Source organism: Desmodus rotundus, chromosome 7 (genome assembly GCF_022682495.2).
Source record: "Desmodus rotundus isolate HL8 chromosome 7, HLdesRot8A.1, whole genome shotgun sequence".
NCBI classification, from domain to species: Eukaryota; Metazoa; Chordata; class Mammalia; order Chiroptera; family Phyllostomidae; genus Desmodus; species Desmodus rotundus.
Genome location: NC_071393.1, coordinates 113,980,150 through 114,007,246, shown reverse-complemented (window position 1 = coordinate 114,007,246; position 27,097 = coordinate 113,980,150). Strand labels below are relative to the sequence as shown.

Sequence of the window (27,097 nt, the reverse complement as noted above, 5' to 3'; positions counted from 1 at the left end):
GAAAAATACTCCCATAATTCAGTTTCCATACAACTGAGACCTTTTATAGGAAATTCAAACAAGGACTCACATTTCACTTTGAGTCAGTTTTATACAGCTTTATCCACAATATTTTTTAATATAGGAGAATTATAAACTTACCCCCCAAATTAAAGAGTTCTACTTAAATCTAGCTTTAATTCTATACTTTATCTGACTACAGTGTTTCACTTTTACCTATGATTTACTTTGTGTCATAAGCTGACTTACCCTCGTGTCCACTGACAGAAGAATGGGTAACCAAAATGTGCTACATGCACACAAGGAGGTATCAGTGTTATTCAGTCTTAAAAAGAAAGGGCCGAGGCTAAATGCACCCCCCCACCCTAAATTCAGAAGTTAAAGCCCTAACCCCATCAGGCATGAGGAGGCAGGGTGCTGTGGGAGGTAAGGGGCTTAGATGAGGTCAGGAAGGTGGAGCCTCCCTGCTGGGGGCCTTGTAAGAAGAGGACACAGCAAGAAGGCAGCTGCCTGCAACCCAGGAGGAGGGTCCTCATCAAAAACTGCATCTACTGGCACCTGGACCTTGCTTGGACTTGCTGCCTCCAGAAATGCAAGAAATGTATGTCTGTTAAGGCCCCTCTCCCCTGGCTACAGTATTTTGTTACAGTAGCCTGTGAGCTAAGGCAGGAAGGAAATTCTAACACATGGGACAACATGACTGAGCCTTGAAAGACATTATGCTGAAGTGAAATAAACCCGTCACAAAAGGACAAATATTATGACTCTACTTATGTGAGGCACCCGGAGTAGTCAAACTCACAGACAGAAAGCAGAATGGTCGCTGCCAGCGACGGAGGGGCCACGGGGTAAACGGGAGTTAGTGTTTAATGGACACGGAGGTTCCGTCGGGGAAGACGAGAAAGTTCAGGAGACGGATGACGGGAGTGTTGACACAATGACGTGAATGTACAGAGGCCACAGAACTGCACACTTAAAAATGGTCGCAACGGTAAATTTCATGTTATGTGTATTTTACCACAATAGAAAAAAAAACTGATTTATTTTCCCTTGAATTAATTTACTTCTATTCCCATTTCTTCAAGTAAGTTCTTTTGCATGACGGTTTCATACTGAATAAAGTTTAGAGAAATTCACTGAGAGCCTGTTAAAGTGCCAGAATCTGCGGTTGGTTCTCAGGTGTGTCCATGGTCCATGAATAAGACAGACTGCCTTAAGTTGGCAACATGGATGGAGAAGATTGTAATACAAAATAAATTCTGTGAAGAAAGACTTTCTTCACAGCAAGGGCGATTAAGGAAGAGGCAGAGAGAGTGTTTCGGAGAAATTAAAGGAGCCTGCTCAGAGGCGGTGAGGCCTGGGTGTGTTATGAAAATGCCAGTTGTTGGGCTGCCGAGCAGAAGGCAGATCCAGCAGAGCCGCCGTTGTAAAGGCGCTGGGAAGAGAGAAAACCCGGAGACAGAGGCATCTACGTGCCTAGAGCCTGCCGTGGCAGGGACAGAGAAAGAGAGCCAGGCAGGAACTCACAGGGAGATAGCAATGAAAGGCACGGCCCGAGGAGTATTTCCATTTCTACTGGACCGTCCCGTGCACATGTAGCACGGAAGGATGGAGAGATGATTTGGCCAGAAAAATCTTCCTGTGAAATGAGAGTCCCTAACGCAACGACGAGGAGGAGGCTTAAACATGAGGAACTCAACAGATGTGAAGCACCTGAAAACTGAATGGTGTGGAGATGGAGATGAGGGCGGAGCGGAAGGCGGCTGTAAATCCTAGTTCTGCTCTGGATACTCAGGTAGACGGCAAAGTCCTTTAGCGAGGCGGGTGACGTGAGAATGGAGAGGTGATGGAGGGACACTGAAGTCAGTTGGACTCGTACGAGACACAGTGACATTCACGCGCAGGTGGTTCCGAAGGCAGTCAGGACATGAATGTAGACAGTAAAGAAGAGGCCAGGGTGAAATATGTACTGTTAAGGGACTGCCCACATACACACGATGGCCGAGACTACTGAAACAAACTATTCAAGATACTGCACAGTGTGGGGCTAAAAGAAAAATGAGCAAGACATTGTAGGGGACACAAACTTTGGGGAGTGATGAGACAGATTTGAAAGAAATGACCAACCCCCCCCCCCAAAAAAAAAAAAACCCAGTAAAGTTTTGGAAGACAAGCAAAAGGAATTTGAAGGTAGCTTTATAAATCGGGAGTCAGAGGGATGCAGCCTGAGCAGCCCCAGGGAAGCTCCGAAGTCCCATCAATTAACAATCTGTAAGTCAAGTCAAACCACTATGAGCCAGGTGGACTATATTTGGAAAATACAAGTCCTGAAACTTCTAATCACAGCTAATACTCTAAATAAAGGAAGAGTAAGGATTAAACGGGTGTTTGCTTTGTCTCAAGGTAGAAAATGACGCAGTGAAATTAACCCAGAACCTGTAGGAAATAAACTTAGAGATCATTTTCTTAAAAATAAAAACTGGATGAGCACATGACTAATATGATCCCTGAGAGGACTCTGTCTCAACAACAGCCACCAGGCACCTTCCTCCTGCCCTCCCTCCCAGTTACTAGTGCCTGCAGGGGGCGGGGGGTGGGGCTGCAAACGCAGCCATCCCTAACCCTGTGCAAACAACAAGGAAGCACTCTCCATCCAGCTACTGAGAGCTAAACACAGCAGGGAAAGGAGGACAGGTGGATGCAGGTGACACTCAAAAGCACCAATAGTTCAATGAGATCCAACACCAAATATTTATATAACAGCTGGTACCTAAAAAAGGGTGGTGAACACAAAATACAGTCTGCAGGTGATACGTTGCAGAAAGGTGCACCTGAAATCTGTGTTAGTTTGTTAACCAGTGTCATCCCAATAAACTCAACAAAAAGGAAGAGAAAAAGAGAAAGGGACATTCTTTTACATGCTAAGATGCCTGTTGTTTATGTAAAGCTCCTGAAATAGCTAAGCTTTCTGAGCATACGAAGACAGATCAGGGTTTTATTACCGACCCTGCCTTATGTATAAAGACAGCAAAGTTCAATGTGCGACAGCAGCTATTTTTATTTCAGTTCTACCCTGACACTCGGGTAAATCTGGGGCAAAACAATGATTGCATCATAGTCCCTGTTTTTGTCAAGTGAATACTAATTCTGTTAATAAATACCCCCACAAGTACTATAAAATTCCATATTCAAGGGTCCACCTGGAGAGCATAAAGCTCACATATTTAAACCAAACAGAATTAGACTTTATTCTACTTGGATGGCAAATAGGTCTTCTGTTCTCACTGCATCAGTTTCTCTTAATGCATACAGAGAACACAATTCAGCCAAACACTTTGCTAGAAACTCCAAACACCAACACGCTTTAGTACGTCATAAAGATCCTGACCTAGGTATTAAAAGAAAAGAGAGAATCTGTTCCACAACTACTGATTTAAGAAGTTGTTCCTAATGACCTTTGGCTCTAGAATCCTGCATCCACTTCCAGCAAACCCCTGGTTCTACAAGCAGTAAACAAACTAGGGTCTTCATCTACAAGGAGCCGTGCAGGACCCAGTCGTGTGAACGAAGCAGGCAGGTTTAGTTGTGGCGCACGCGCAGGGTGGACTGGCCACGGCAGCTAATCCACGGCGGCAAGCTCGCACGGCCGCTTGCTCTACAGTCAGACACAACGTGTCTAACCTGGGAGAGAAAAAGTAGTGTAATGGTACTATGTAAAGGCAGGATGCTGGTCCCAAGGTTGGGCTCACGCTGTTAGTGTAAGGCAGACCTTGTCATTTGTTCCCTTTGTGATTCATCTGAAAGGTCCACGTCATACTGTAGAGACTGCCTGGGTACAAAGGTAGATGGCGCCCCAGGCGGGGTTGGTACAAAGCGGGGGAGTCGAATGGACGCATGTGCAGCCAGGGTCCTCACTTCTGTGTCTCGTCTCAGCGAGGTGTTTTGTTCTCAGGAAGACTATAAAAGGAATGCTTAATATTTCATCCACATTTTAGTATATTTTATGGAAGAAATTATATTCTCAAGTAAACTTTATGAATCTGTGCATTCACAAAGGACTCAGGAATTACTCCTGGTGATGTCACAAGTCCATTTTACACCTGAATATTCCTGAAATAGTAATAAGAGTTTCTCAACTATCACCTTCTATATATGATTTAACATTTAAAAAACAAATATTGAACTCCCTGGCTGGGTGGCCCTGTTGGGTGCAGCATTGTCCCCATAAACCAGAAAAGGTTGTGGGTCCGATCCCTGGTCAGGGAACGTACAGGAGGCAACCAACTGATGTTTCTCTCTCACACAGACATCTCTCTCTCCCCCCACTACCTTTCCTTTCTCTCTCTCTCAAAAAAAAAAAAAAATCAAAAAACATTTCCTCAGGATTATAAAAAATAAAAATAAATATTGTATTACTAAAAACACAGAATGATGGGATAGGAAATCAAACTCTTAAGTTTTCACAAAAGAAGAATGAATATCCACCTAAATTCTCACATACTTCAAAATGAAGATGAGCCAAAAAGCCTGAATATCTTGAAAACATAGGGCTGGGATTTTCCAAGTCACCCACATCCTCCATCATAATATCTGAAATCTGAGTTCAGTGCTCTAAAGAACCCGCAACTAAGAGGCCTGAGAGGGAACTGAGGCGGCCTCACTGCTGCCCCTTTATCTAGATACAGCTTAGAGAGCCACAGGCTTTTATGGTGAGCGCTCCCTGAGATTCCTTTTCCTCTGGGTGGAGTTAAGATGAAGGGCGGACACAGGTACATGCAGAAATAACCTCTAGAACGTGAAGAGCTCCATCTGGGAAAAAAATGGAACTCATGCATTGTCCAGCACTAAGAGCTGCTTGATCACAGGATGATAATTAGCTACAAAACATATTTTCCCTTTTGGAGGTCAGTATGGTCAGCAACAATCTGGTTGCCGTTGCAGAAATTAAACTCAATGTGGGATTGACATATATTCTGCTATTGTATCATATGGAAGATTGTGTAAAGAAAATAACACAAAACTAATTTCACTTGTAAAAGCCCGGTGATTGTTCTGCAGACAAAACAGCATGGAGAGGAAAATACGCTTCTTCTCTTTCTTAACAATGGCTTCCTGGGTTCATCTTTCAAAATGCAGGCCAAATCGTGACTTCCAGTTAGCACACACCTCAGAGAGAGCCATCTTGGGAAAGTGTAGAACAAAGAATTTATTCAGAGACCTCCTGGATGTTTTTCCTTTTTGAAAATAATGAAGACGAGGAGTCCAGATGGGAATGTAGCTACTTTGGGAGAGGAATCATTTGAGATAAACAGCTAGGCTCTGTAAATAAATCTCCAGGATTAAATGAAGAATTTTGGAAAGACAACTCATGTTTTTTGTTTGTCTGTTCTTTACTAATTATTTATACATGGTTTTCTAGTATTTCTGAAATAACTAAGTGACAATGTTTTTATGCAATAGCTTAAGATTAGACTAAGATAAAAGACAACATGGTGTGATTTTTAAAACCATCAGCTTTCTGCTCCCAATTTGAACTGACGACTGTTTAAGCATTGCTAGGACTGACCTTCCTTGCCACCCTGTTCTTGTGGGACCTGCTTCCTGCTGCTCAGATGAGCCAGGGTCACATTTTGGCTCCACAGGGACCTTCCTTCTACCCCACCCAGTTCCTGGAGCAAAGACTCCTCCCAGCTGAAGCTTCTGATCCCTCCCTAGTGCAGGAGCCACAGGTACTTTCGGAGATGAGATCAAGACAAGCAGAGGTGACGGAGAAAGGACCGGGTATGGACAGAGAGAACTGGCTTCTTCTAGCAGGTGACTAGCAGGTCACCAAAGTAAACTGCCCTCTTCAGTGGCGAGGTAAGCAGGGGTAACACATTTAGAGTGCAACCTAAAATTTTAGAGCCAATTTTTATTTACATTTTAAAAGTACTTACTCACGTTTAATTTTTGGCCTATTCTATTTCCCAGTGCTTTGTTTTACACGAATTCCAGACAAACGTGCTAGGGTTTCCTTGTTATCATTTGTGAGGGAATCAGTGCTTGGTTCTCACTTTCTGGGACCCCTCAATCCCTCTTTCTTTTGCTTATTTCACTCAGGACTAAGTGTTTTAACACACCCACTATTTTTTCCCCTTCTTTCAGAGCTCTGGCAAATATGTTTACGCCATACTGTTTTTTTTTCACTTCTCACAATTTTTTTATTAACAAAGTGACAGATACTCAACCAAAAACCTGCATCCTGTTGCTATTATACCACTTATCCCCCCAAAGTGAAGACTGTCAAAGATGATAATAAAGTCAAAGTGACCTCAACGCGTGCGCTGACTTCTCATCCATATGCTACTGGGTGTGTGGGAATGATTTCTGTCGATCCCACACGGAAACGAAAGAGCAGAGCACGAGTACCACAACGCGGCGCTGAGTGCTATGTGAGAAGAGACCCTCATTTATCCGTACGGCTTTGGGATGCTACCGTGCTTTCAAAGCTGCTTGTGCAGGCATCTCAGCTTTAATTCTCAATTTCTAGTAAAACTTGGGAAGACCTAAAAGCTGGTGCTTATGAGTCTGTTGCTATTTAAAGCAGGGGCAGAGATTTGGAGCAAACCTGAGAAGGCGCACTCACCGCCTCTCCAGAGGGCGCCCGTCACTGGAGATGCTGCGAGGAATGTTGGCAGCTCTCTCCGGAGGAGGCATCTTTCCGTCTCCTTTCCCAGCATTCAACCTCGAGGTCATGGGACTCTGCACCTGGGAAGGGACTGGAGGAGCATGGGGCCCCTTGTTGGCATTCCTCTGCCATTTGTTGTTATTTCGGAAGGGAAACTTGAATTCGTAAGAAACCCCTTCGTTCATTTTGTACTCCATCACTGGCATGCGGTAGGTTTCAGAGCAACTCCTGTTAGGGGAAGGGCAGAGAGAAGAAAAATTAGTATTGTTTTTCCTTGTTGGTGCAACCACGCTGCTTCTCATTAACAGTTAAAATGGATCAAACACTTCGTCCTCTGTTTCAAACCATGTTTTAATCACTGGGCCCTATAATTAGTTTCCTTTCAAAAACCAGAGCCCCGGGAAGTCTTATACTTCCTTTGCTCAATCCCAACTGGTAAGTCTGAGATATGGAGTCCTTGAAAAACAAGGAGACCCAGGGTCACCCTGGTAGGGAAGGGGAAGGAGGGGTGAGGGGTGGGGTGGGGTGCTGGGGGACAGTCAGTACGGAGACCTGAGGAGAGAAGGCTACCAGGACAGCCTGACACACAGGGTGTGGACTGCCTAGGACGGGGCCTCAGAGGAAACCAGTGCTCAGGGCCACACACCCTTCACTGTGTGCCGTGGACTGGGGATGTACAGGGGTGCACGCTTCGGAATTTGTTGGGATCCTGGTAGTCAAAAAGTAAAGTAGGGAGAGATCTTGAAATCCAAACTGAGAGCCAAATTAGGCTCAGAAGGAAAAAAAAAGTCAATTATAGAAATTCTGCAATTATCAAATTACCAGGGAACAAAGCATAATTTGAAATCAGGCTTTCTTCCCTGCACCGCCCCCCGCCCCCACAAGTTATAAATGTCCCACAGCCAGGCTATCCCCAGGTAGTGAAAGGAATGGCTGGCAGGAATGTCTCCTGTCACCATCCCAACCCCCAAACCTTAGGAAGCGTGAAGTCCACTTTCCATTCCCTTTACCCAAAACAACCAAGGAAAGATCAAGAAACCATTAACTTGATTGATAGACAAATTATCGGTGGGGGGGGGGGAACCTATTCCCACTAAAGCATTAACTCAAACTGCGTTTTGAATTTCATCACTAAGTGAAAAAAAAAATGACTTTCTTTCTTAAAGGAATTTCCAAGACTGAGAAGAGGTGGGAAGATCCGGAAGGAAAGGCCAGGGAGCTTGGGAGACGGCCCTCGAGCAGCACTGCAGGGATAACAGAGGGGGAGTCCAAGCCACCACTGTCCCCCAGAAATGGGAGGCGAGCCGTGAAGACGAGCCACTCGTGTAATTTTAAAATGTTTAGCACCACATTAAAAAAGGAAAGCAAAACAGGTAAAATTAATATTTTTAGTTAACCCTACATATCCAAACATTTAATATTAAAACTAGTTAAAAGAATCCATTAGCCAAAAATTTTTGTCTGCTCTATAGTCTACACTTCATTTCCATCACTTAATATATAACCAAAAACCTTCTGCACACTCTCTAATTACAGGGCGTAGTTTGACAAAGCCTAAGGGAGGAGAGAAGATTCAGGCACAGAGAACGGAAGACAAAGCCTCCGAGGGCCACACCCCAGCCATCCTGCCAGCTCTGCTGCCGCCCAAGGCGGGGTGGACACCGCACTCGCTCTGATGACTACTTAGTGACCTCCGTAACGTGTAAGAATCGTACACGGAATCTAGAAGTGAGCAGTACACGGAAGAACAAAGATCAAAGCAGACATGTATGAGAGTCCCTGAAATGACTTTCAGTGTATCATCCCAAGTAGAGCTTGGTCTTCAACAACAGTAACTCTAACCTCAGAGCTCAAATGGGCCAGGTACCAATGAAGCCTCACCACCGCTCTCTGAAGTGCGGATATCATTACCCCCATTGGTCAGGTGAGAAAATGGAGGCCTGGGGAGAGTGACTTGCCCAGCACCACAAAGCCAGGCGGCGTAGGAGCCAGGATGTGAGCTCACAGAACCAATCTACTTCTGGTTAGTCTTAGTTCAGCCACTAAAGTACACCTCTACCCCAAGTCTCCAAATTTCCTCACCCAGAGTGCCTACCATGTTTCACTCAGGGCAGAGCCTATGACCAAATGGAAAGCTCTGCCATTTTTAAAGAGCTACAGCCAACAGGGGTTACACGCCCCGCGCTCACAGTGGCACAGGGTGGCACGCTGAAACCCTGCTAACAGAAACACCACTTCATCTCCTTCTTTCTTCAGTTTTTTAAAAACTATTTCTGTTCCCTTGCATTTCTTATTACCTATCACTCCCACCTTTTTCCTTAAGACACTAAGAAATACAGACGGAAAAACACTTGAACAGTGTATTGAATAAAAACATTGTAACAGACTCTTGACTCAGAAAAATTAGGTGTTTGAGGACAGCGAGGGCCCTGATAAGCCATGTGACTTTGGCTCAGGAAAAACACTTACCCTCATCTGAAAAATGAGATTTGAACCCGATGATCTCTAACAGCTGCCCTTCTAGCTTTTGCAGTTTGAAATACTTGTTTTCTTAAAATGAAGAAAAACCTTTGTGACCCATTCTTGTTTACAAGGTAATTTGGTCCTTTTATGTAACTTGTTTGTTTTCCGCTCTTCCTCCTGAATGGCCCTTGATTGCTTTCTTTAACAACCGTGGGCCACTGGCCCCCCCAGCAGAGAGGTCACCGTTCCCTCCCCTGCAACACCATCGCAGCATCTCGCAATTTAATCTGCCATCTGGGTACTTTTCATCTTGCCGAGAGAACGCCTGTTGGAGACTCTGAGGTTACCACACCAACAGACCAGCGCTGGTCATGGCCTCCAGGGTCTGTGATGGATGGGGGTGGGGGTCCCTCAGGCAGTCTGCCAGTCTCACTCCAGGGGCAAGCCTTCCAGTGAAGTCCGCAGGTAAGTACCAAACCTGTTTCTGCAGCAGCTGATGGGCTGGCTCCTTGGGCAGCTATGGAATCTTTCAAAACCTCATTCTTGGCATTGTTTTCCTAGAAATAAGGTTGCCATGAAGATTTCTTTAAAAAGCCCACTATGCAGGAGGGGCTCAGAAATTTTGCTTGACTTTCCCTGTCCCTTCTTCTCCTTTAAAAACTTTACTTCAAAAAATATTCATAGAGGGGTCTTTTTTTTTTAGTTTCCTGAGAACAGGGAAAAGAGCCCTATTTTACATTTGTTATTGAAGCTTCACTTTGTTGTTGTTAAACTGTATTTTTTCATTAAAAAGCCACTGCCTTTTCAAAACTAATGACTCTCCCATGTAAACCTACACGGGTGTTGGTAATCGTGTATGATCACCAGATCACCTATTCGGGTGCCTGGTGATCCGGGGGCGGGGGCGGGGGCGGGCGGTGTGCCTGCAGGCCACCTGCTCTGCCTCACCTCCGCACAGCGGTAACAACTGAAGAGCGTGACTAGTCAAAGAAGAGAGTACTTAATTAGTTGTTAGGAAAACAAAAGTGGGAATGTGAAGTGTGGAGGAGATGGGGGAAAAAAGACAGAAGAGAATTATCTTATTTTGTTGAAAATTGTAGCAAGGTGCTAACGCTTCAACTGTTCCTCTGAAGTCAGTTGAAAGGAGGGGTGGGGAAAGCAGCGCTTTCAGTCCTCAAAGGCATCTGTGGCATCACCTCGCACCTGCTCAGAAGGTGGGCAGAGGCATTTCTGACGAAACCGTAGTGACAGGAGCGGAGTGCGTCCCCAGGCCCAAGGGGCTGTGCACCGCACCGATCCTTCGTCCTAGCCTACCATCCTGTGCATCCCAGGATGCGTGGTCCTGTCCCCTTCAGCTCCCCAGGCTGGAGAGGATGCAGCTGGTGAGTTAGAAGCAGTGTTGGGAGCAGACGACAAATACAGCTCATTCATTCCAGGGTGGGTGGGAGGGAGCAGCCTGTCCAGGTTTGCAGGGGCAATCGACGAGCCTGTATCCCAACTCTGCACTCAGTGGTGTCAAGCTGGTAGCTTGGAACTGGCCGCAATGGGAGCATTTACCGGGTAGTAATCCGCAAACGTTCCAAATCAAGGTTCCCCCCAGTAGAAAGCCAGTTCACCAAGTCCCTGCTTATGCTAATATATGAGGAAAGGATTTGCGCCCCAAGCATACAAAGTAGCAGTTAAGAGTTGACTGAGTCTTGGTTTCTTTTACATACAATAGAAATTATCAGTATTACCTCACAGGACAGTTATAAAGACTAAAGGCATTAACCCACGTAAAAGTGCTTTTTCCAGGACCTGGCTCATTACACACTCAGCAAATGTTAGTTGTTTTTACCAACACACATAGGAGATATAACTAGTCTAGTATCTTATGGTGGATAAACCCCCCCTATCATAGACCTCTCTACCCAGGGCCAGGCCCCTGGGCGCATCTTTCCAGGAAAGACCACCCAGTGTTGCCCACTCCCTCCTGTTTCCTTACACACGCTCGCACACCTGTTTCCTCCTTGCTCGCCCACCCCCAATACCAACTGGGGACTAGAAACAAGGGGAAAGATCTCGGAACAAACGAGACAGTGGCACGAGATCTCCGGCTTCATTCTGGGTAGATCAGTCCTCAGACTAGTAGTTATAACTCTACTGTGCACGACCAAGGTTGAGAAGTTCCGAAGCCTGGTTTTCTTCTCCAGTTTGTAGCTGCCTGTTGAGAGGCCACAAAGGAGGGAATGTGTAGGAGAGCTCAAGGGACAGACGACAGATAAGCCCAGAGCAGCGGGAGAGAGTGTAAGAACCGAACCACCTTTCTGATGCACCTCAACGGCCATTCTTGAATCCCACTCAGCGAAACGCTGCCCCTCAGTGAGGATGTGCTTGAAGGAACCAGAAGAGCCTGGTTAACTCAAAGGCAGGGAATGTGTGTAAAGCAATTTCGGAACATTTCCCTCCGCCCCCCCCCCAAAAAGCTCAAATAAAAAGCTCATGGTATATATTTTGGTTTCCAGAGAAATCCAATCATCCAAAACGGAGCACTTCTTAAAGCTGTTAGACGAAGGGGTCTCACCACACTCTGACGGAGGACATGAGTGTCCGGGCCACCGAGGAGGTGAGCGGTATTGAGAAGGGCCCCCACAGGCTGGTATGTAATGTTTGGTTTGAAGAACTGAAGTACATTTAGATTGTCATTGTTGCTTACTTTTTAAATGACACCAATGACCCACTGCAACTTCCATACATTCCACCATCTGATGCTCATGAATCTCTGAAAGCTCAGGTGCAGACTGGTTGTGTTTTGGGCAAAAAACAGGATGAGGAGTATTGTCTTGGCGTTAGAAGGCCTAGCGAGTCACTGACAAACATTAAGATAAACTCTTAGAAAATAATGGGTTCAAAGCAAGTAACAGTTGGGTGGGGTGGGGGCGGGGAGGGAATAGCAAAAATAGCATTTGCGTGCCCAAAGGAGAAAAGAAACAGTTGATTAAATTTGTTCCATCAAGAAGCCTCCCCAGAGGCAGAGAAATTAAATTTGCAACAGCACTGCTGGCTTGGCAGCAGCTGGGAGAGGCAGGGAGCTGCTGGGCTTCCCTTTGGGAAAAGGTCGGAACCAATAGCCAAAGGACCAAGAGCAGGATCAGCTCCTCTGAGGCCAGTTCCTGTTACACGGATGCAGTCAGGAAAAAGCCTGGTCAGTCACGTTCAGCCCCCAGGCTGAGAGAGCTGGGGTCGGAGCAGCAGCTGGAGTGCTGGACAGCAGTCAGGCACCAATGCGAGGTTGGGAAGCATGAGCGTGTCACAGAACACAAAAGGAAAGAGCCTGACGGTGTGTGGTGCTGAGCATCTTTTATGCTACGTCTGCAATGCTTCTCAGCTACTGGTGCAAGATATTTAAGATGGCTATTACCAGACTCTTCTATCTGCAACAGCAACTTTATAAATTGAGAGCTATAAGTCCTGGGAACGGTCCAAGTTAGTCATTCTTTCCAGCTGCTGCTGCCACATGCCAGAAGGAAGCTGTGTCCTGAGTCAGACTTTCCATGGAGAGAACGTCCTGCATCGCACCCTACTCCCCTACCCTGCAGGACCACTTCACGGCACACAGACCCGGCCCTGGGCTCCAAGCCGCCACCTCAGACCTACCTCCGTGGGGTGCAGTCATCATGGGGGGGGATGATGACAACCTTCACCGTGACGGACGTTCTCAGGAGATCGATCATCTGCTCGTGGCTCAGAGTGGCCACTGCCACCTTGCAGATCTCCACCAGCCTGCTGCCCTGCCTCAGCCCCGCCTGCCAGGCGTAGCCGTAGGGCTCCACGTCTGCCACGATGCCCTCATAGTTGACATGGAAGCCGAGCTGTCCTAGCCCGTTCCTGCGCAGAGTCATCTCCACCGATTCGCAACCTTTTGACACAAACTAGATGAGGAAACAAAAGATGGATTGCATGATGTCATGAAAGAGGGCATGAAGTGGTAGACATGGCACTAGCGAAACAGCGTAAGCAGGGTCATCTCTGAATACCCCCCCGCCAGCTGAGCAGCGGGCTGGTTACTTCCCCTTCACTAGTCGCCATTCATTAGGCCAAAGGCAACACACTTGTTGCATCCAAAGAACTCAATAGTTTCACTGAAGTTACAAGGAAACCTCGAGCAGACACCTACAAGGGGTTGGCAGACATGAGAAACCATATTCTGCTACTCATTCCGTCCTTAAAAAAATTCAAGGCAGCAGATGCCCAATCAAACGATTCTTTGTAACAACTAAAGCAGACTGGTTGGGCCACCTCATCAGTCACCAGGGCAGTGGGATCAGGTCACATGCAAATGGGACACACACACACACACCCCACCCCCCCACCCCCCGTGCGTGGCTTCCCAGCTTATTCTACGGTAAGTTTGGTGTTGCTCCCCATCCTCAAGGGGAGTTCTCTGAGGAGCTAATAAAGAATACAAGCTTCAGTAACTTGGCTCTGGTCTGTATTGAAAGCTTTGTAAAAGGGAAACTGCACGTGGGTGAGTGGGAGGGAAAGACTCACCTGTAGCCTTTTGACAATTTCCTTGATATCCTCATTGCTAATGAAACTCTCCACCGAAACACACTCCCCTCGCTCGTAGAAGATTTTGAGGCTGGTGTCAGTTGAGGTCCACCCTATCACATCTCTGCAGGAACAGTTGAAAACCACGCTCTTTGTCTCCTGTTCAATGAGGACAATGAACTCATTGGAGATCCCCAGAAGGCAGTCTATTTCCATAGCCGTGTTGTAGTCTTTGGCTCGGACGGCCCACACAATGGCCCCCATGCTGCTGAGCTCGGCTCCTGGATATGGCTTCGACTTTTCCTTCTTCTTGGAGGCCAGAGAGATGAAAGGGAACTTGCCAGATGGGTCAATAGGGGTGTTGGTGACGTTCTTTTCTGCCAGATCTTTCAGGTATTCCTGGCGCGTCCGCGTCGCCATAGCCCGGAACTTTTCTGATTTATGAGCGGCGTTTTCTGCATTTATCACTTTGGCCAAAAGGAAGTCCCTGAACACGTTTGACTTAGGGAAAGTGACCCCTTTGGGGATGGGAGGTCCAAATGAGGGCACATCTCTGGACCTGGTGACAGCCACACTAAGAGGGGAAAAAAAGCAAAGATTGATGAGAAAGGGGAAGGTCCACAATTCTCAGTCTCAAAGCCTGAGAACGAAACACACTTTCCCCAGGACTAAGATGTCCCTCAAAAGGAAAAGAACCGTCATTGTCTCACAAGAAACACTTCCACTTAACACGCGCACACTTTTTCATTCGACCACATTTAGAATTTATAGAACAATTTTTTTTCTAGGCCAAAAACCTTAAAGTTAAAATATTATTTTCATTAACACGTGGTAAACCAACCACAACTCCATGAAAAAAAAATTTACCAACATAGTCTTAGTAAAAGACAGCATTTTAAATACCTACTGGTTATTTCCAAGGGGTGTTACTATAATCACATGACCTTTCAGAACAAGCATAGATTCTGTAAGAACATTAACATGGTCTCCACTTTAGATATGATGCCCAAAAGTGGCCAGCTGACCGTGAAAATATCAAAAGATGCATGACATAAGGGACATAGATTAAAAATCTTTCTAACTAAATAAACATTATTTGTTGGCCTATGTGTCAGGCATTATGCAACAGGCCAAAAGCACAATTTAAAAATGAAAACTGACATTTGAGTAAGATATTAAAATGACTTTGATCTTTTTAGTAATAGCAACAGTGCTTTAAAACGTTATTTTTAAACTGAGCTATTTTTTGGCCCACATTCACTTTCAGTGTTTGACAATTTGCTGGTGGGGAGAATATTTCCCTTCTCCCATTCCTATACGCAAGAATGATTTAAGAAAACACATTCCAGTCACTTCCGTATATTGCCAAAACTGGGCCTGAGAAAAGGATCATATAAACATCTGTAATAATCTATTACTTTTAATCTCAGAAGGAAAAAACACGTCCTAAAACAACAACAGAAGTTCCACCCCAACGAAGAGGCCGTGTGTCTTACGTCCCATGAGCTCACGCAGGACCACAACAAAGTCTGAGGGGGCTGGAAATGATGACTGGAACAGGTCGAACACCCACCTCTCCAAACTCCTTAATTATTTAAAAGCGAGTCAATTATACAGTTGTACTCAATATTAGAAAAGCAGTGCAAACCCTGTTCCTTCGGAACTCCCAGAATGGAAAGAACATATACAGCATGCATCTTTCAAATTAAACTGAAGAGCTCTGCTTCATTATTTTATCTATCTATCCATCTATCCATCTATCTATCTACTTGGCTTTGTTTTTCAAAAAAAGATTACTTCTTGTGAAAACAGAATAAATTAAAAACAGAAACCTCAGGATATAAATTATATTATTTTGTCAAAAAATACCACGGAATGCCCTATTTGTTTCTTTTCAGAAATTTATCTTTTATTTTTTTAAAGAGAGTACCTAGTTCATTTCATGACAAAGAACGGCAGCAAGCAACACTCCATGTTTTTTTTTTTTTTTAACTGGAGAAAGAATTCACAGAAACCTCCATATGCATTATAGCCTAATTATACCAGTATTAGAGAGGCAATTTTTCTTGTCTATTGTGAACTCTCTGGCTTAAATACTGACAGCTGTATGATTTAAATTTGATCCCTTTTTTTTTTTAAGTCAAGCAAAGATGCTAAAATTCAGATTTGCTGGTTTTTCTAAGAGGAATCCTGTGAGGATCCAGAAATATTTAACATCTTTCATTTTTAAATTGGCAATTTCTTTTCTTGCTAATTTCACTTCAAATCGTTATTTTTCCTCAAGAAGCAGCTGTGATTTTATTTTAAATAAGGAGAGGAAAATACTTAGCAGGGGGTATGAATATGAGCACCATCCATCTACTTTCCCCGTTAAACTCACTGGCTTTCTACAGATTTATTTATTAACTGATAGAACTTGAGACCAACATATACTGAAAACCCAGTAATAATTAGAAGCCTCTAGAATGAACTATGAGGAAAAGAACAGAATCCTTAACCTATAATTATCGCTGATTCACTATGGTGGGGAGGTAAATAATACAGACACTAAAATCAGCTTTAGAAATAGAATCCTTATTGAAGAAGATGAGGAAGATGATACCCTAGAATGCTCTTTTCAAATAAGGGGTTTTGTTTTGGGTAAATCTAACTTTCAAGGTTATCTACAAGGTTAAAAGCTCATTGAGTTATATGCCACGAATTTTGAATGCTTGATAATAAGGCTGCCTAAAACTAAGTAGAAGGAATATTTTTGTCTACATAAGAAGCCTTTCGAGAATTTCAGTTTGCTATATATAGATACTTAAAATGTATTAATTTTAAATGGTTCTTGCTATTTTAGAAAGCAGATTCCAAAGGGCTTCTGCTTGGCATTCTCACATTCGCCATGGATGCAATACTTATCTCCTTAGGAACATGTATACAGCACACATGGACAAAGCCGAGGGGGGGGTGCATAAGGGAGGGAGGTGGGGATGGCTGGGGTGGGGGGAGTGGTGGGGGAAAACGGAGACGACTGTACTTGAACAACAACAACAACAACAAAAGAGCGGGGGGTGGGTGGGAGAAATAGCACATTCTTTAAAATTATAGCCATGCCTTCTTCACTCAGCACTGTTGAGGACTAGGATGCTCTACTCAAGAGGGTTACCTAGAGGACACAGACAGACAGAAGTTCAGAGGCTGAAACAGTCATGGAAAGTGAGCACTGGAAGGAAAGGAATCTTGGAGAATTCAATGTTCCTCAAACTCTGCCAAGAAAATCTTGAGTTCCATCTTAAAATTCATCTTGATTTTGCATTCTACTGAAGAATATTTGTGTTCCTTTTAACACAAAATATGTTGTCTCCAAAATCTTGGAGTATGACTGAGGGACCGGGAAGGTGTTCTGTGTCTTATTCATTTGACATATCCTTGAACCTGCATTTGAACAGCTGGTACAAACTCTTCACTTCTCCAGGAAACAGACTCAGAGAAGTAAAATGATTTGCCCAGAGGTTGTTAGAGAGAGAGCCAGGACTGGAATTTGAGCTTCTGGACAGTCAACAAACAGCCTGCTCTATGACAAGACCACAGTTATTTTCCCTGAAAGAACATTTTTAAACCTCCCAGTCCCGAGATACCTGAAAAAGGGACCATCCATAAGAGTCACATGGCCAAAGAGACTGCCCTTAGGCTGTTTCTAGTGGGCCTGGGCCTTGGGGCATTTGCTGACCTTGGATGAAGTAGCAGTTCTTGATACCCAGACCCAATTTCAAGTTAATACACGGGAATGTTACAGACACACCTGGACAGAAGTTTCAATGGAAAAAAGTAAGGACGCGACACCTAAACTCCTAAAACACCATGGGAACAGCAACAAACAATTCCCAGCCCCAAATTTAGAAGGAAGGGATTTAGCATTAAAACAGTTGAGCGAAGTTTCCGCTTCTTGGAGTCTGGATCAGATTTTCAGCTTTTTAAGAAAGCAGAGCTGGGCGAAGGACAGAAAAGGCTCATGGCAGAATGAGTGTGTGCCCATCATTCGCTGCCTGGGGGCTTCTCACTTCTCCCAGCATTCATTCACCAGCACTCACTGAGCAGCAACTACACATGAGGCACTGTGCTAATGTTGAGGATCAAGATGAGTTGACACAGGCCCAGCCCTCCAGAAACTCCAAGTCTGGTGGAGGCTACATCCAGTGGTCTGCACGCTCCCCTGGGGAGGTGCAAGGTGCTACTGGAGATGCTTCAGAAAAGCACTTGAGCTAGTCCTGGGAGGTACAGGGAGTCCTCCAGAGAAAAAAGAAAAGCAGTAATTCATCAGAGGAAGGAGGGCCGGGCCTGTGTGTGTGAGGAAAGGCATTCCTGCCCCCGAGCAGCACGTGCAAAGAGGAGGGGCAGAGCACACAGCATGTTCTGGGAGCTCTAAGTAGCTCCACGTGTCTCCAGAATGAGGTAGAGGGTGAGGAGAGGACTGACTGAGGTGCCAGTGGAGGCTGAGAGACAGGAGAGGATAGACCTGAGGGACTCCACGCTGTAGGCTTTGCGAGGCAGTCTGAACTTTGCCCTAAGTGGTTTAGGTATGCACCAAAAGTGACAAGTTTGGATTGTTGTCTTGGGAAGTTCAGCTACATTGGACAATAGGAATGCTAATGATCTATGGCTTGGAATAGACTTTCTGAAAGACACTTCTACCACTTGACCCACTTTGATTTCTCTTGCTAGTTGGAGCTTGCATATTTATTTATTTTTTTCAAGAGAAGAAAAAGTACATGGGCATTTAATGCGCACGCAGCACACTCCCTGCCTACATGAGATACTTATGAGATTTTAAGATGTCAAGCAACCTTCTACTGCACAGGAAGGGAAATTTAACATCTGAGAGGTTTCACAGTCTGGTCTGACTCCAAGTGCTTTCTGGGCTACATCATACTGACTCCTTTCAACATGTATTACATTTTAACCACTGGATATGGAAACCTTTCTGAGAGGAATAATGCATATTCCTACCTTCCTAAACATAGTTACTGACTGTAATTTAGCATTTATTTCAAAGACTCGGGGTCATTATTAAAAACACATTAATATACTATTTCTAAAATTAGTAATTCTTTAATTTCATCAAATGGTGAATCAATGTTCCAATTTTCAATTAAGACATTGTAAGATTTATTAATAGATGTTTGGTCTCAATTTGTTCCAAATGAGGCCAACACATTGCAATTAATTTTATCTTAAATTTTTTTAACTGTGTTTATTCCACTCCACTTCTCTTTATTTCCTATAATTTATTTACCGACGAAATTGGGCTGTTTGTCACATTGAGCTGTCCAGAGTCTAAATTTGCTGAATACAGACATGCTCTATCTTTTGTATTTCCTATGAATTGGCTTCTCTAGAGGTTTGATCAGATTCAGAGTCAATTTGGGGAGGTACGGTGGGGACAGGACCAATTCATTCTTGGGGTTGTGTTCTCCCATTATGTAACATTTGTCTCTTTTGGTGATATTTGCAGTAGCCTTTCATGATTAATGCCTATATCCATTAATTCATTAGTTGTTAAACATGGTGAAAAACAATTTTACACTGTTTTTGCACAGTGAGGCCCTCAGGTATATTTGGTTGGTTGTTCCCAAACCAAATGACCCCCGACTGCGGTGCTTATTGAATTTGTAGTTTTGATGTGAATAGTTTTTCTGCATCCCCCTTATCAGTCGTCACTTACTGATATTTTCAGTACATCCTTGTCACTAAACAGCTCCTTTATCTTTTTGATTTGTTGCTTCTAACCTGTTCCATCAACTGGACCAGACAATTGAGCCCACTGTAGTAAGACAAAATAATAGAGACCAGAGGCTCTCCTACCAGGTATGGGCATAAGCTTTAGTACACAGACTTGGTGATTAGTTTCTTAGTTCCTGGCTCTGTCTACTGCTCCAGGTTAGCTGGCCTCTGAGATTAGTTTCAATTAGTCAGTTTTTCCTACGGAAAGTTTCCAGGGAGAGAGAACACCCATTTCAGGGCCTCATTCCCACATCTACCACAAGGATGCTTCTCTAGTGGTTCCCTTGTTCCATCCCAGGCCTAGAAGAATACCCAGCACATACATGACAAAGGCTGTCAAGAATGGTGAAAAATAAACAAATAACAACAAGTTCTAAATTTGTCTTTCTGAGATTACCTTGTATGGTTACATTGGATACATTTTCCTAAAACTTTGTTTACACTGTATAGTGTTTTTGGATGGCCTAGCATTCTCAGGGCCTCTGCTGGCTCGTAAGCTTTCCTATGGCAGTAGTCCTACTGTACTTCCCCCCTTCCTGTGGCTGTACCTCCGTATATTCTGCAGGTCACTGCTAGAGTTATTCCTTTCCCCACTGAATTCCATCCATCTGTGCTTGCAAACACACACCAAATCCCATTTTCTCATTAAACATTTCTTACGACTTAGTTCTATATGGATCCCACACTTCTCTTCACGAAGGAGCAAGAAGCTCCTTTGTGAAAACAAATTTTGCACTTTCTCCACTGCAGGCACCAAGTAGATGCCAGTAAATAAGTGTGAGTGCTCCCAGTGGAGAAAGTGGGGAACGAGAGGTTTTAAATGATAAAAAGCATTTCAATTACTCTACATCACTTAGGGATATTTACATAAATGTAAATAAATAAAATTTAAACTAAATAAAATTTAATAAAATTAAATATTAGTATAAGTAAAAGGAACTAAAACTAGTAAAGTCAATGCATTGCTTAAGTTTTCAACCGAAGCACTCCTGATGAGAGAGGTCTGTAACTTCATATCCCTAGGAGGCTGGGGAGCAGCTGAAGTGTGCGAAAACTCACAGGTATAAAAACTTTTGGAAAACCCACATTTTATCTTAAAATCAATCCAAATTTTCCATTCTACTTCCTAATATTGTCCTTTTCACGAGAAAACAAACCCCTCAGGCCCCCTCCCCCAGGCATTGAAGACTAGAGAGAGCTGCCCGACTCCTTCTGGGCCCTAACCCTCTCCTGACCTCACCACGCGCTCCCCGGGAAACATGCCTGCCTCAGTCAGAGAAGGGCTGAAAAAATTCATGTGCCTTAAGTTACAACGGGAGAAGATGACTATTTTAGTTTCTTGTGATTCCTTCAGTGATGTTACAAACTGATTATTTGGCTTGGATTTACAAAAGGGAAAAGTTCAGTTTCCCTTTTAAGCAGTGAACTGGGTCTTCAAACAAGCATGATGGCACCTAGGAGATTCCAGACGGGCTGCGTGTCCTCAGCAGGGGTGTTCAGGGTCCTCCTGCAGAGGTCCCCCACTTCACACGTGGGGTTAAGGAGATGGGCTCTCCAGGCAACAAATTAAAAACAAGAAGACGACAGCAAAAACCATGATTATTAGGCTGGGGGTGGGAGGTGCAGGCCTGTAAAGAACAAAGAGGTGTCACCTCCTCATCAAGCCAAGAGCTGGAGGGGGCGAAGAGAACTTCCCTCCTCATCAGTCTGTTTAAACTTGCATTGGCCTCATGTGGCTACTGAGCATTCCAAATGTGGCTAGTGTGCCAAGGAGTATTAAAGTATATTACACTTCAAAAATTGACACTCAATTCAGTTATTTAAAATGCTTTTTTAAAAAGCATGTATAGAAAAATCTGAGCACGTGAATTTACTTTTCCAATTGTAAATTTTAAGAAATCTAAATACAGATTATTTCCAATAAAACTGAGTATCCTGAGATGAGCAGTAAGTCTAAAAATGCACCCTAGATTTCAAAGACTTAGTCCAAAAACTTAAGTATCTCAAATACTTTAAAATTAAAAAATTACTTGAAATAGTATTTACAGGTAAATAAATTAATGGGTCAAAAATATATATCATTAAAATTTTACCTATTTCTTGTTATTTTAAAAAGCATGGCTATTAAAAATATATAATTACATGTGGCTTGCACTATATTTCTATCTGATACCAAGACTTTCGAAGAAGAATCCCTCCTTAAATGAAACTGCATAGGCTCCCACATCCCCAAACTCCCTAGGGATCACTTCAAAGGTTTAGCCTTCCATCTATAAAGTAGCATGAAATCCCGTGCAGGAACCCAGTGCCTAACATGTTTCAGTGGCTTGGGGTATTTTCTACATGCAAACAGTTACCCATTCCAATTATCATCAGATGTCCTACTTTTGTTCCACATCTGACTAAAGCAGCTTTCAGAGGCCATATTCTGGAGAAGAGGCTTCAGGTCTAGGTCTCTTCTGTTCATGATTCCACCCCTGAGCCTAGGTAACCACAGACATAGCTGGTAAGTCAGCAGCAGGGGCAGCAAAGGCTCCTATTCACAAGGGCATGTGAGTGAGGCATTAATAGGCTGGGCGCTAGAATCAGACTTGGTACATGGAAACCGCAGCTCTGCCCAGAACCAGCTGACCTCAGACAAGTTACCTCTCCCCATATGCTTGGGTTTCCTCACCTGAAAGTGGGGATGGAAACAGTACCTACCTCATTGGTTTTTTAAACGAGGGAACACAAGTGAAGTGCCTAAAATAGTGCAGGGATTGTACTAAGAGCTCGACACATGTAGTTATTGCAAAATGTCCAGGGATACTGATAGTCAGCAGTAGTTCACAGTAACCTTTATTTGCTTTGTTTGTTGAACTTGCTTGTTCTACGCCTGTAATGAACTTGCATTACACCTAGAATAAGACAGTTGTGGAATTCCCAACAGTTCAATTACCAGTCTGAGTTGGCCACTTTCTGCACAGGTGGCTATGTTAATTCAAAAACAAATATCCAAAATTAACCAAGCCTCATTTTCCAAATTTTAGGGATTGAAAGGTATCATAAAACTTCACTTTTGAAAGGATAGATTCGCATTAGAAACATCTTACTAAGGCCAGAATATCCTTTCACATCTTTTTTTTTTTTTTTGGCACTACACCCCTATCAACCCAGCATCTTCCTCTCCACACCAAACCCCTTCAGTATTCTTGCAAAGGCCTCTGCAGATAGATGCCTGAATTCTGAGACTCATGAGACTCGGTCAATGAGGGACATTGAAACAATTCCACCAAATGCTTAATAAAGCATAGAGAGGCCTCTAATATTGCAGTCAGAAATCTTAAGGGTGAATCAGCCCTCAGCAAGTGTTGGGCTCTTTAAATATTTAGTAATTAAAAAAGCAACAAAACCACCTTCTCTCCCCTCCTTACTATGATCATTCTTCTCTGTTCTTGCCATGCCAAAAGCCAAATATAATTAGCAGTATGAGTAATTAGTTGGTGACCAGATGGCAGGGATGAAGGACACCACCTAAGGAGGAGGTGCAAATGGAAACGGCAGGTGTCTAACCAACACGTCTGGGTAAAGCCAGTACCATCAGATTACGTCACCATGTGAATAAACCATCCGCACGCACAGTTTAAAGACAAAAATGACCAGTAAGAGACTTCTTGCGGCCCCTTAAGAAAGCAGAGCTGGGTGGGGCCGTCCAGTGACCCAGGCAAGGCCCACCCAGCCTCTGCGGGCGGCGCCCATACCTGTAACAGACACTGTCTGTGCAGGGGTTGTGAGCCCTGACGATGACGAAGACGTGCTGAAAGTGGGATCGGATGTTTTTCGGGCTGAATGGCTGTGCTCCAGGCTCTTGGAAAACGATTGTTACGATATCATTTCCAATGTGCCGCTTCCGTAGGAGCTGGAAGAAAAAATAAACAAACATAAATGACATTCTGCTTTTTCCTCCTCAGTTCCCTTATGTAACAGTATTTAAAACATTCATTATTATTTTTAATTTTATTTATTTACTTATTTATTTATAGACAGAGGGGAAGGGAGGGAGAAAGAGAGGCAGAGAAACATCAATGTGTGGTTGCCTCTTGCGTGCCCCCTACTGGGGATCTGGCCTGCAACCCAGGCATGTGCCCTGACTAGGAATCGAACCAGTGGCCCTTTGGTTCGCAGGTCAGCGCTCAATCCATTGAGGTACATCAGCCAGGGCTAAAACATTCATTATTAATCAGTACATATTAAGGTAGGTAATCTTTATTGCCAATATTTAGCCTGCCTTATTCCAGCGAAGGAAGAATATAGAAAAGAATATTCTGAAATTTGCACAGCATATATAGCTGATTCAAATAGATCTATCCAATATTATGCCAAGTACCAGCGTCTCTAAATCCTTAGTTTCCATAACAACAGTTTCGTTCCATTTTCATATAAGAAGGGAGCTTGCCATAGGGAAAAGGTTTTTTTAGAGATGAGAATGGCTGAAGTAATTACAACACAATTTATGTCCTGCTCTAACTACCATCATGTAAAGAAATATGGCTACAGTGTTTTCTGATATACTTTTTGTGTCATAAACTGGGAAAGCAGAAATTAGTGATATCCCGGAATTTGTAAAGAGCAGGTTGAAATTCAAGTTGAAACAGCTTCTTTAAGCAGCATGAAAGCTACCGGAAACCACCTTCTGCCCAACATTAAGTGGCTTTGACAGAGGCGGCTTTTAACTTCGGGCACCTGGGTCAACCCAGGTCGCGCCTTTTCAGAAGGCATTTACTAGGTAGTTCAATTTAATATTATACGGAATAACTAACCAAAGTTTGTATTTCTCTTATTATACTGAAGCTTTTATAAGAAGGAAAATAACATGACATTTATATAAACTATCCACCCTTAGACACAGGCTTGCATTTATAAAACTTGAAAAAAATTCTACAGTGACTCCAACTCACATAAACTAGCTACATACCAGTACAATCAAGGAGCTAGTATTGGCTGCCAGCTGGGAGAAACAATGGCCTTTTAGATTAGGGTTGAGAATTGGGAGTTAGAATGTTCAGGAAATGTACTTTTAACCTTAGGAATTTTAAAGCATCCCAAATTAACTGCTAATGAGGCCATTTACTTCATTCTAAACGTGGCATGTTATCGGAAGTTACCGACATAAAGACTGGTCTGTACTGATTGCCGCACAGAATATACCCACTATTAAAGATCATTAATCTACTCGGGGTCACAGACATACCAAAGCACACACAATCTGCGTATTATGCCACGGCTGCCTACATGATGTCATTGTCTTCTCGATACATTCTTTCTTCAAACTATGGCTTGATATATAACATTAATGTCTTAATAAAGGGCCCAAGTAGAAATAAATCTATCCACCTCATATTATATACAATGAAAATATTTATAAACAAATTCCTGCAAAAAGATTTTTTAAAAAGATTCTATTTATTTATTTTTTAGAGAGATGGGAAGGGAGGGGGAAAGAGAGGGAGAGAAACACTGACGTGACAGAGAAACACCGATCGGTTGCCTCCAGCACACGCCCCAACCTGGGACCAAACCTGCAACCCCGGCAGGCTGCCCTGACTGGGAATCGAACCAGCAACCTTCCACTTTGTGGGATGACACCCAACCGACTGAGCCACACCAGTCAGGGCACAGAGAGATTGTAAAAGATGCATTCTCTCTAGGTTTTTTCCCCCAAGCATAAAGTAATCTACACAGAAATAAATTCTTTAGCTAGAAAACTAAAATGTCTTTTTCTTTATTATTGTTCCATTACGATTGTCCCAATTTCCCCTCCTTGCTAAAATTTCTTAACATGTAACAATACCAATTACTCTTTCATTCTAATTTAGGAAGACAATATTTTTGCCTTGATTGGACTCCAAAATTAAATACTTTAGACAGCTGTCCATTTAAATGCCAACTCACTCTGCTCAGCGTTTCAACTCATTTAGTCAGAAATAAACAATTAATTGAATCTTGTTAATAATCAGGTAGAATAAGACTTTATCTCCCCTCTAAAGAATGCTTGTTAATGTCATTAAACTTTTTGTCTACTTCTGGTCAGAATAAGAAGTTTAGTATATTTTTCTTAGCATGATGTTTTCCTCTCGGAGAAATCTAAAACTTGGAATCTGCATAAAACAAACTGTCAACAAACTCAGACCAGGGAATTCATCTTAAAACTGGCTTATTTCAGACTTACAGCTGATTCAGTGCTTTGCTTCCTAATTTTGGTTACTTTGGTAATCATAAGAGGCAAAGCTTTATTACCCAGATTTATGATTTAATCAAACCCAAAGTGACAGATGAGATCTGCATTCGGCCGTGTTTTAAGAAAGAGGCTGCGATTCACTCTGCAGCAGGCCTGCACTCCGTCAGCACAAAAACTGACAATAACAAAACCCATACCCATTTTAAGGTCAGAAGTAATTCTGGACTCCTTGTGTATGTAATAGCCACTGAAAGGAGGGTAGCTCTGGTTCTTTTAAGTTTCAATTTGGTATTATTTATTTTGAAATATTTTTTTAAAACAACAACTACCATATACCCTAAAACAATACTTGCCGCCAGTTTCCATTTTGCTCTGTACAGACTACATTTTAGCAATTGGCATGGTGCTTTTAGATGTTTTATAAAAAAGCTCTGTGTATGATGTGCATAAATGCAGTTGTTATGTGTGTTCCTTGCTATCTCCTGACAAACATGTTAAGAAAAGACATTTTTCTGAGATCCCACTGACACTTATTCTACTTTTTCTCCATGTTAGTGTCCCCTCTGCAGTATGAAATGAAACATCAGTACTTCCAGCTCTGCACACTGGCCTCTCGACATGAAACTTCACCCACTCATATACATTCTTTGCCACCCTGCAGAGTCATCTAATCAGCATGATTTCAACTTGTTCTCTTCAGATTTCATAAAAACCTCGGTCTCCGTGGGCGAAAAGCAAACTATTAATTCACAAAGCCACCCAGCTGGCTGTTAACCTAGAATTTGTGTCTCTTCATTTCTTTTCAGCTCATTTGCTATTTCTTACTTCCACAACATACAAAGTTTCCTGCTGCTGTGGCAGGTGCAACATTAAATTTTGGTTTAAGATTTTACAAACTTGCCATTTAGGCTTCTGGGGGAAATAAAACAAGGGCGAAGAAACACAGGTAACACAAGGATCTCTTACCTGTTGCTTGTTGTTAGGTGTGTATGGCAGCATGGTAGAAACGTGGAACATGATTTCATAGTCTTTGTAGGTTGTATAAAGAGAATGGGTTCCAGTGGAGTCAGCTACAGTAAAAACACAAAATGAAATAAAATACAAGAATGATGAGGTGACTATAAGAATATGGAAAATAGTTAATATAAGAGAACTACCTCAAAACAAAAAGAGGGGATGGTTTAGGATGAAGAGATCCTAAACAAGATCTAGAATAGGCGTTCTTACCCATTTTTTATACCTTGATTCCCTTTGGCAGTCTAGTGAAGCTAATAGAGTCCTACTCTGAATAATATTTATAAATGCATAAAATAAAATACGTAAGGTTTCAACAGAAATCAATTATATTGAGACTTCAGTTTTCAAAAGTAATTTGAAAATAGGATACAATAACAAAAGATTTATATAACAAGTTTTCGCAGCTGTTCTAATAACTATTATAAATTTGAAGTAGT

At 43.1% G+C, this 27,097-nt stretch overlaps 1 protein-coding gene across 30 annotated transcripts in view; it reads right to left on the bottom strand.

The window, feature by feature from the left end:
• Nucleotides 1–27,097, bottom strand: part of SIPA1L1 (signal induced proliferation associated 1 like 1) — a 323,108-nt gene that overhangs the window by 54,496 nt on the left and 241,515 nt on the right. For all 30 annotated transcript variants that reach the window (XM_071222029.1, XM_071222033.1, XM_071222028.1 and 27 more), the window contains 5 exons: nucleotides 26,610–26,713; nucleotides 23,167–23,324; nucleotides 13,661–14,234; nucleotides 12,767–13,041; nucleotides 6,626–6,895 (listed from right to left, as the gene is read on the bottom strand). In XM_071222029.1, the coding sequence (XP_071078130.1) occupies nucleotides 6,626–6,895; nucleotides 12,767–13,041; nucleotides 13,661–14,234; nucleotides 23,167–23,324; nucleotides 26,610–26,713 (1,381 nt within the window). The remainder of the gene's footprint in view (nucleotides 1–6,625; nucleotides 6,896–12,766; nucleotides 13,042–13,660; nucleotides 14,235–23,166; nucleotides 23,325–26,609; nucleotides 26,714–27,097) is intronic.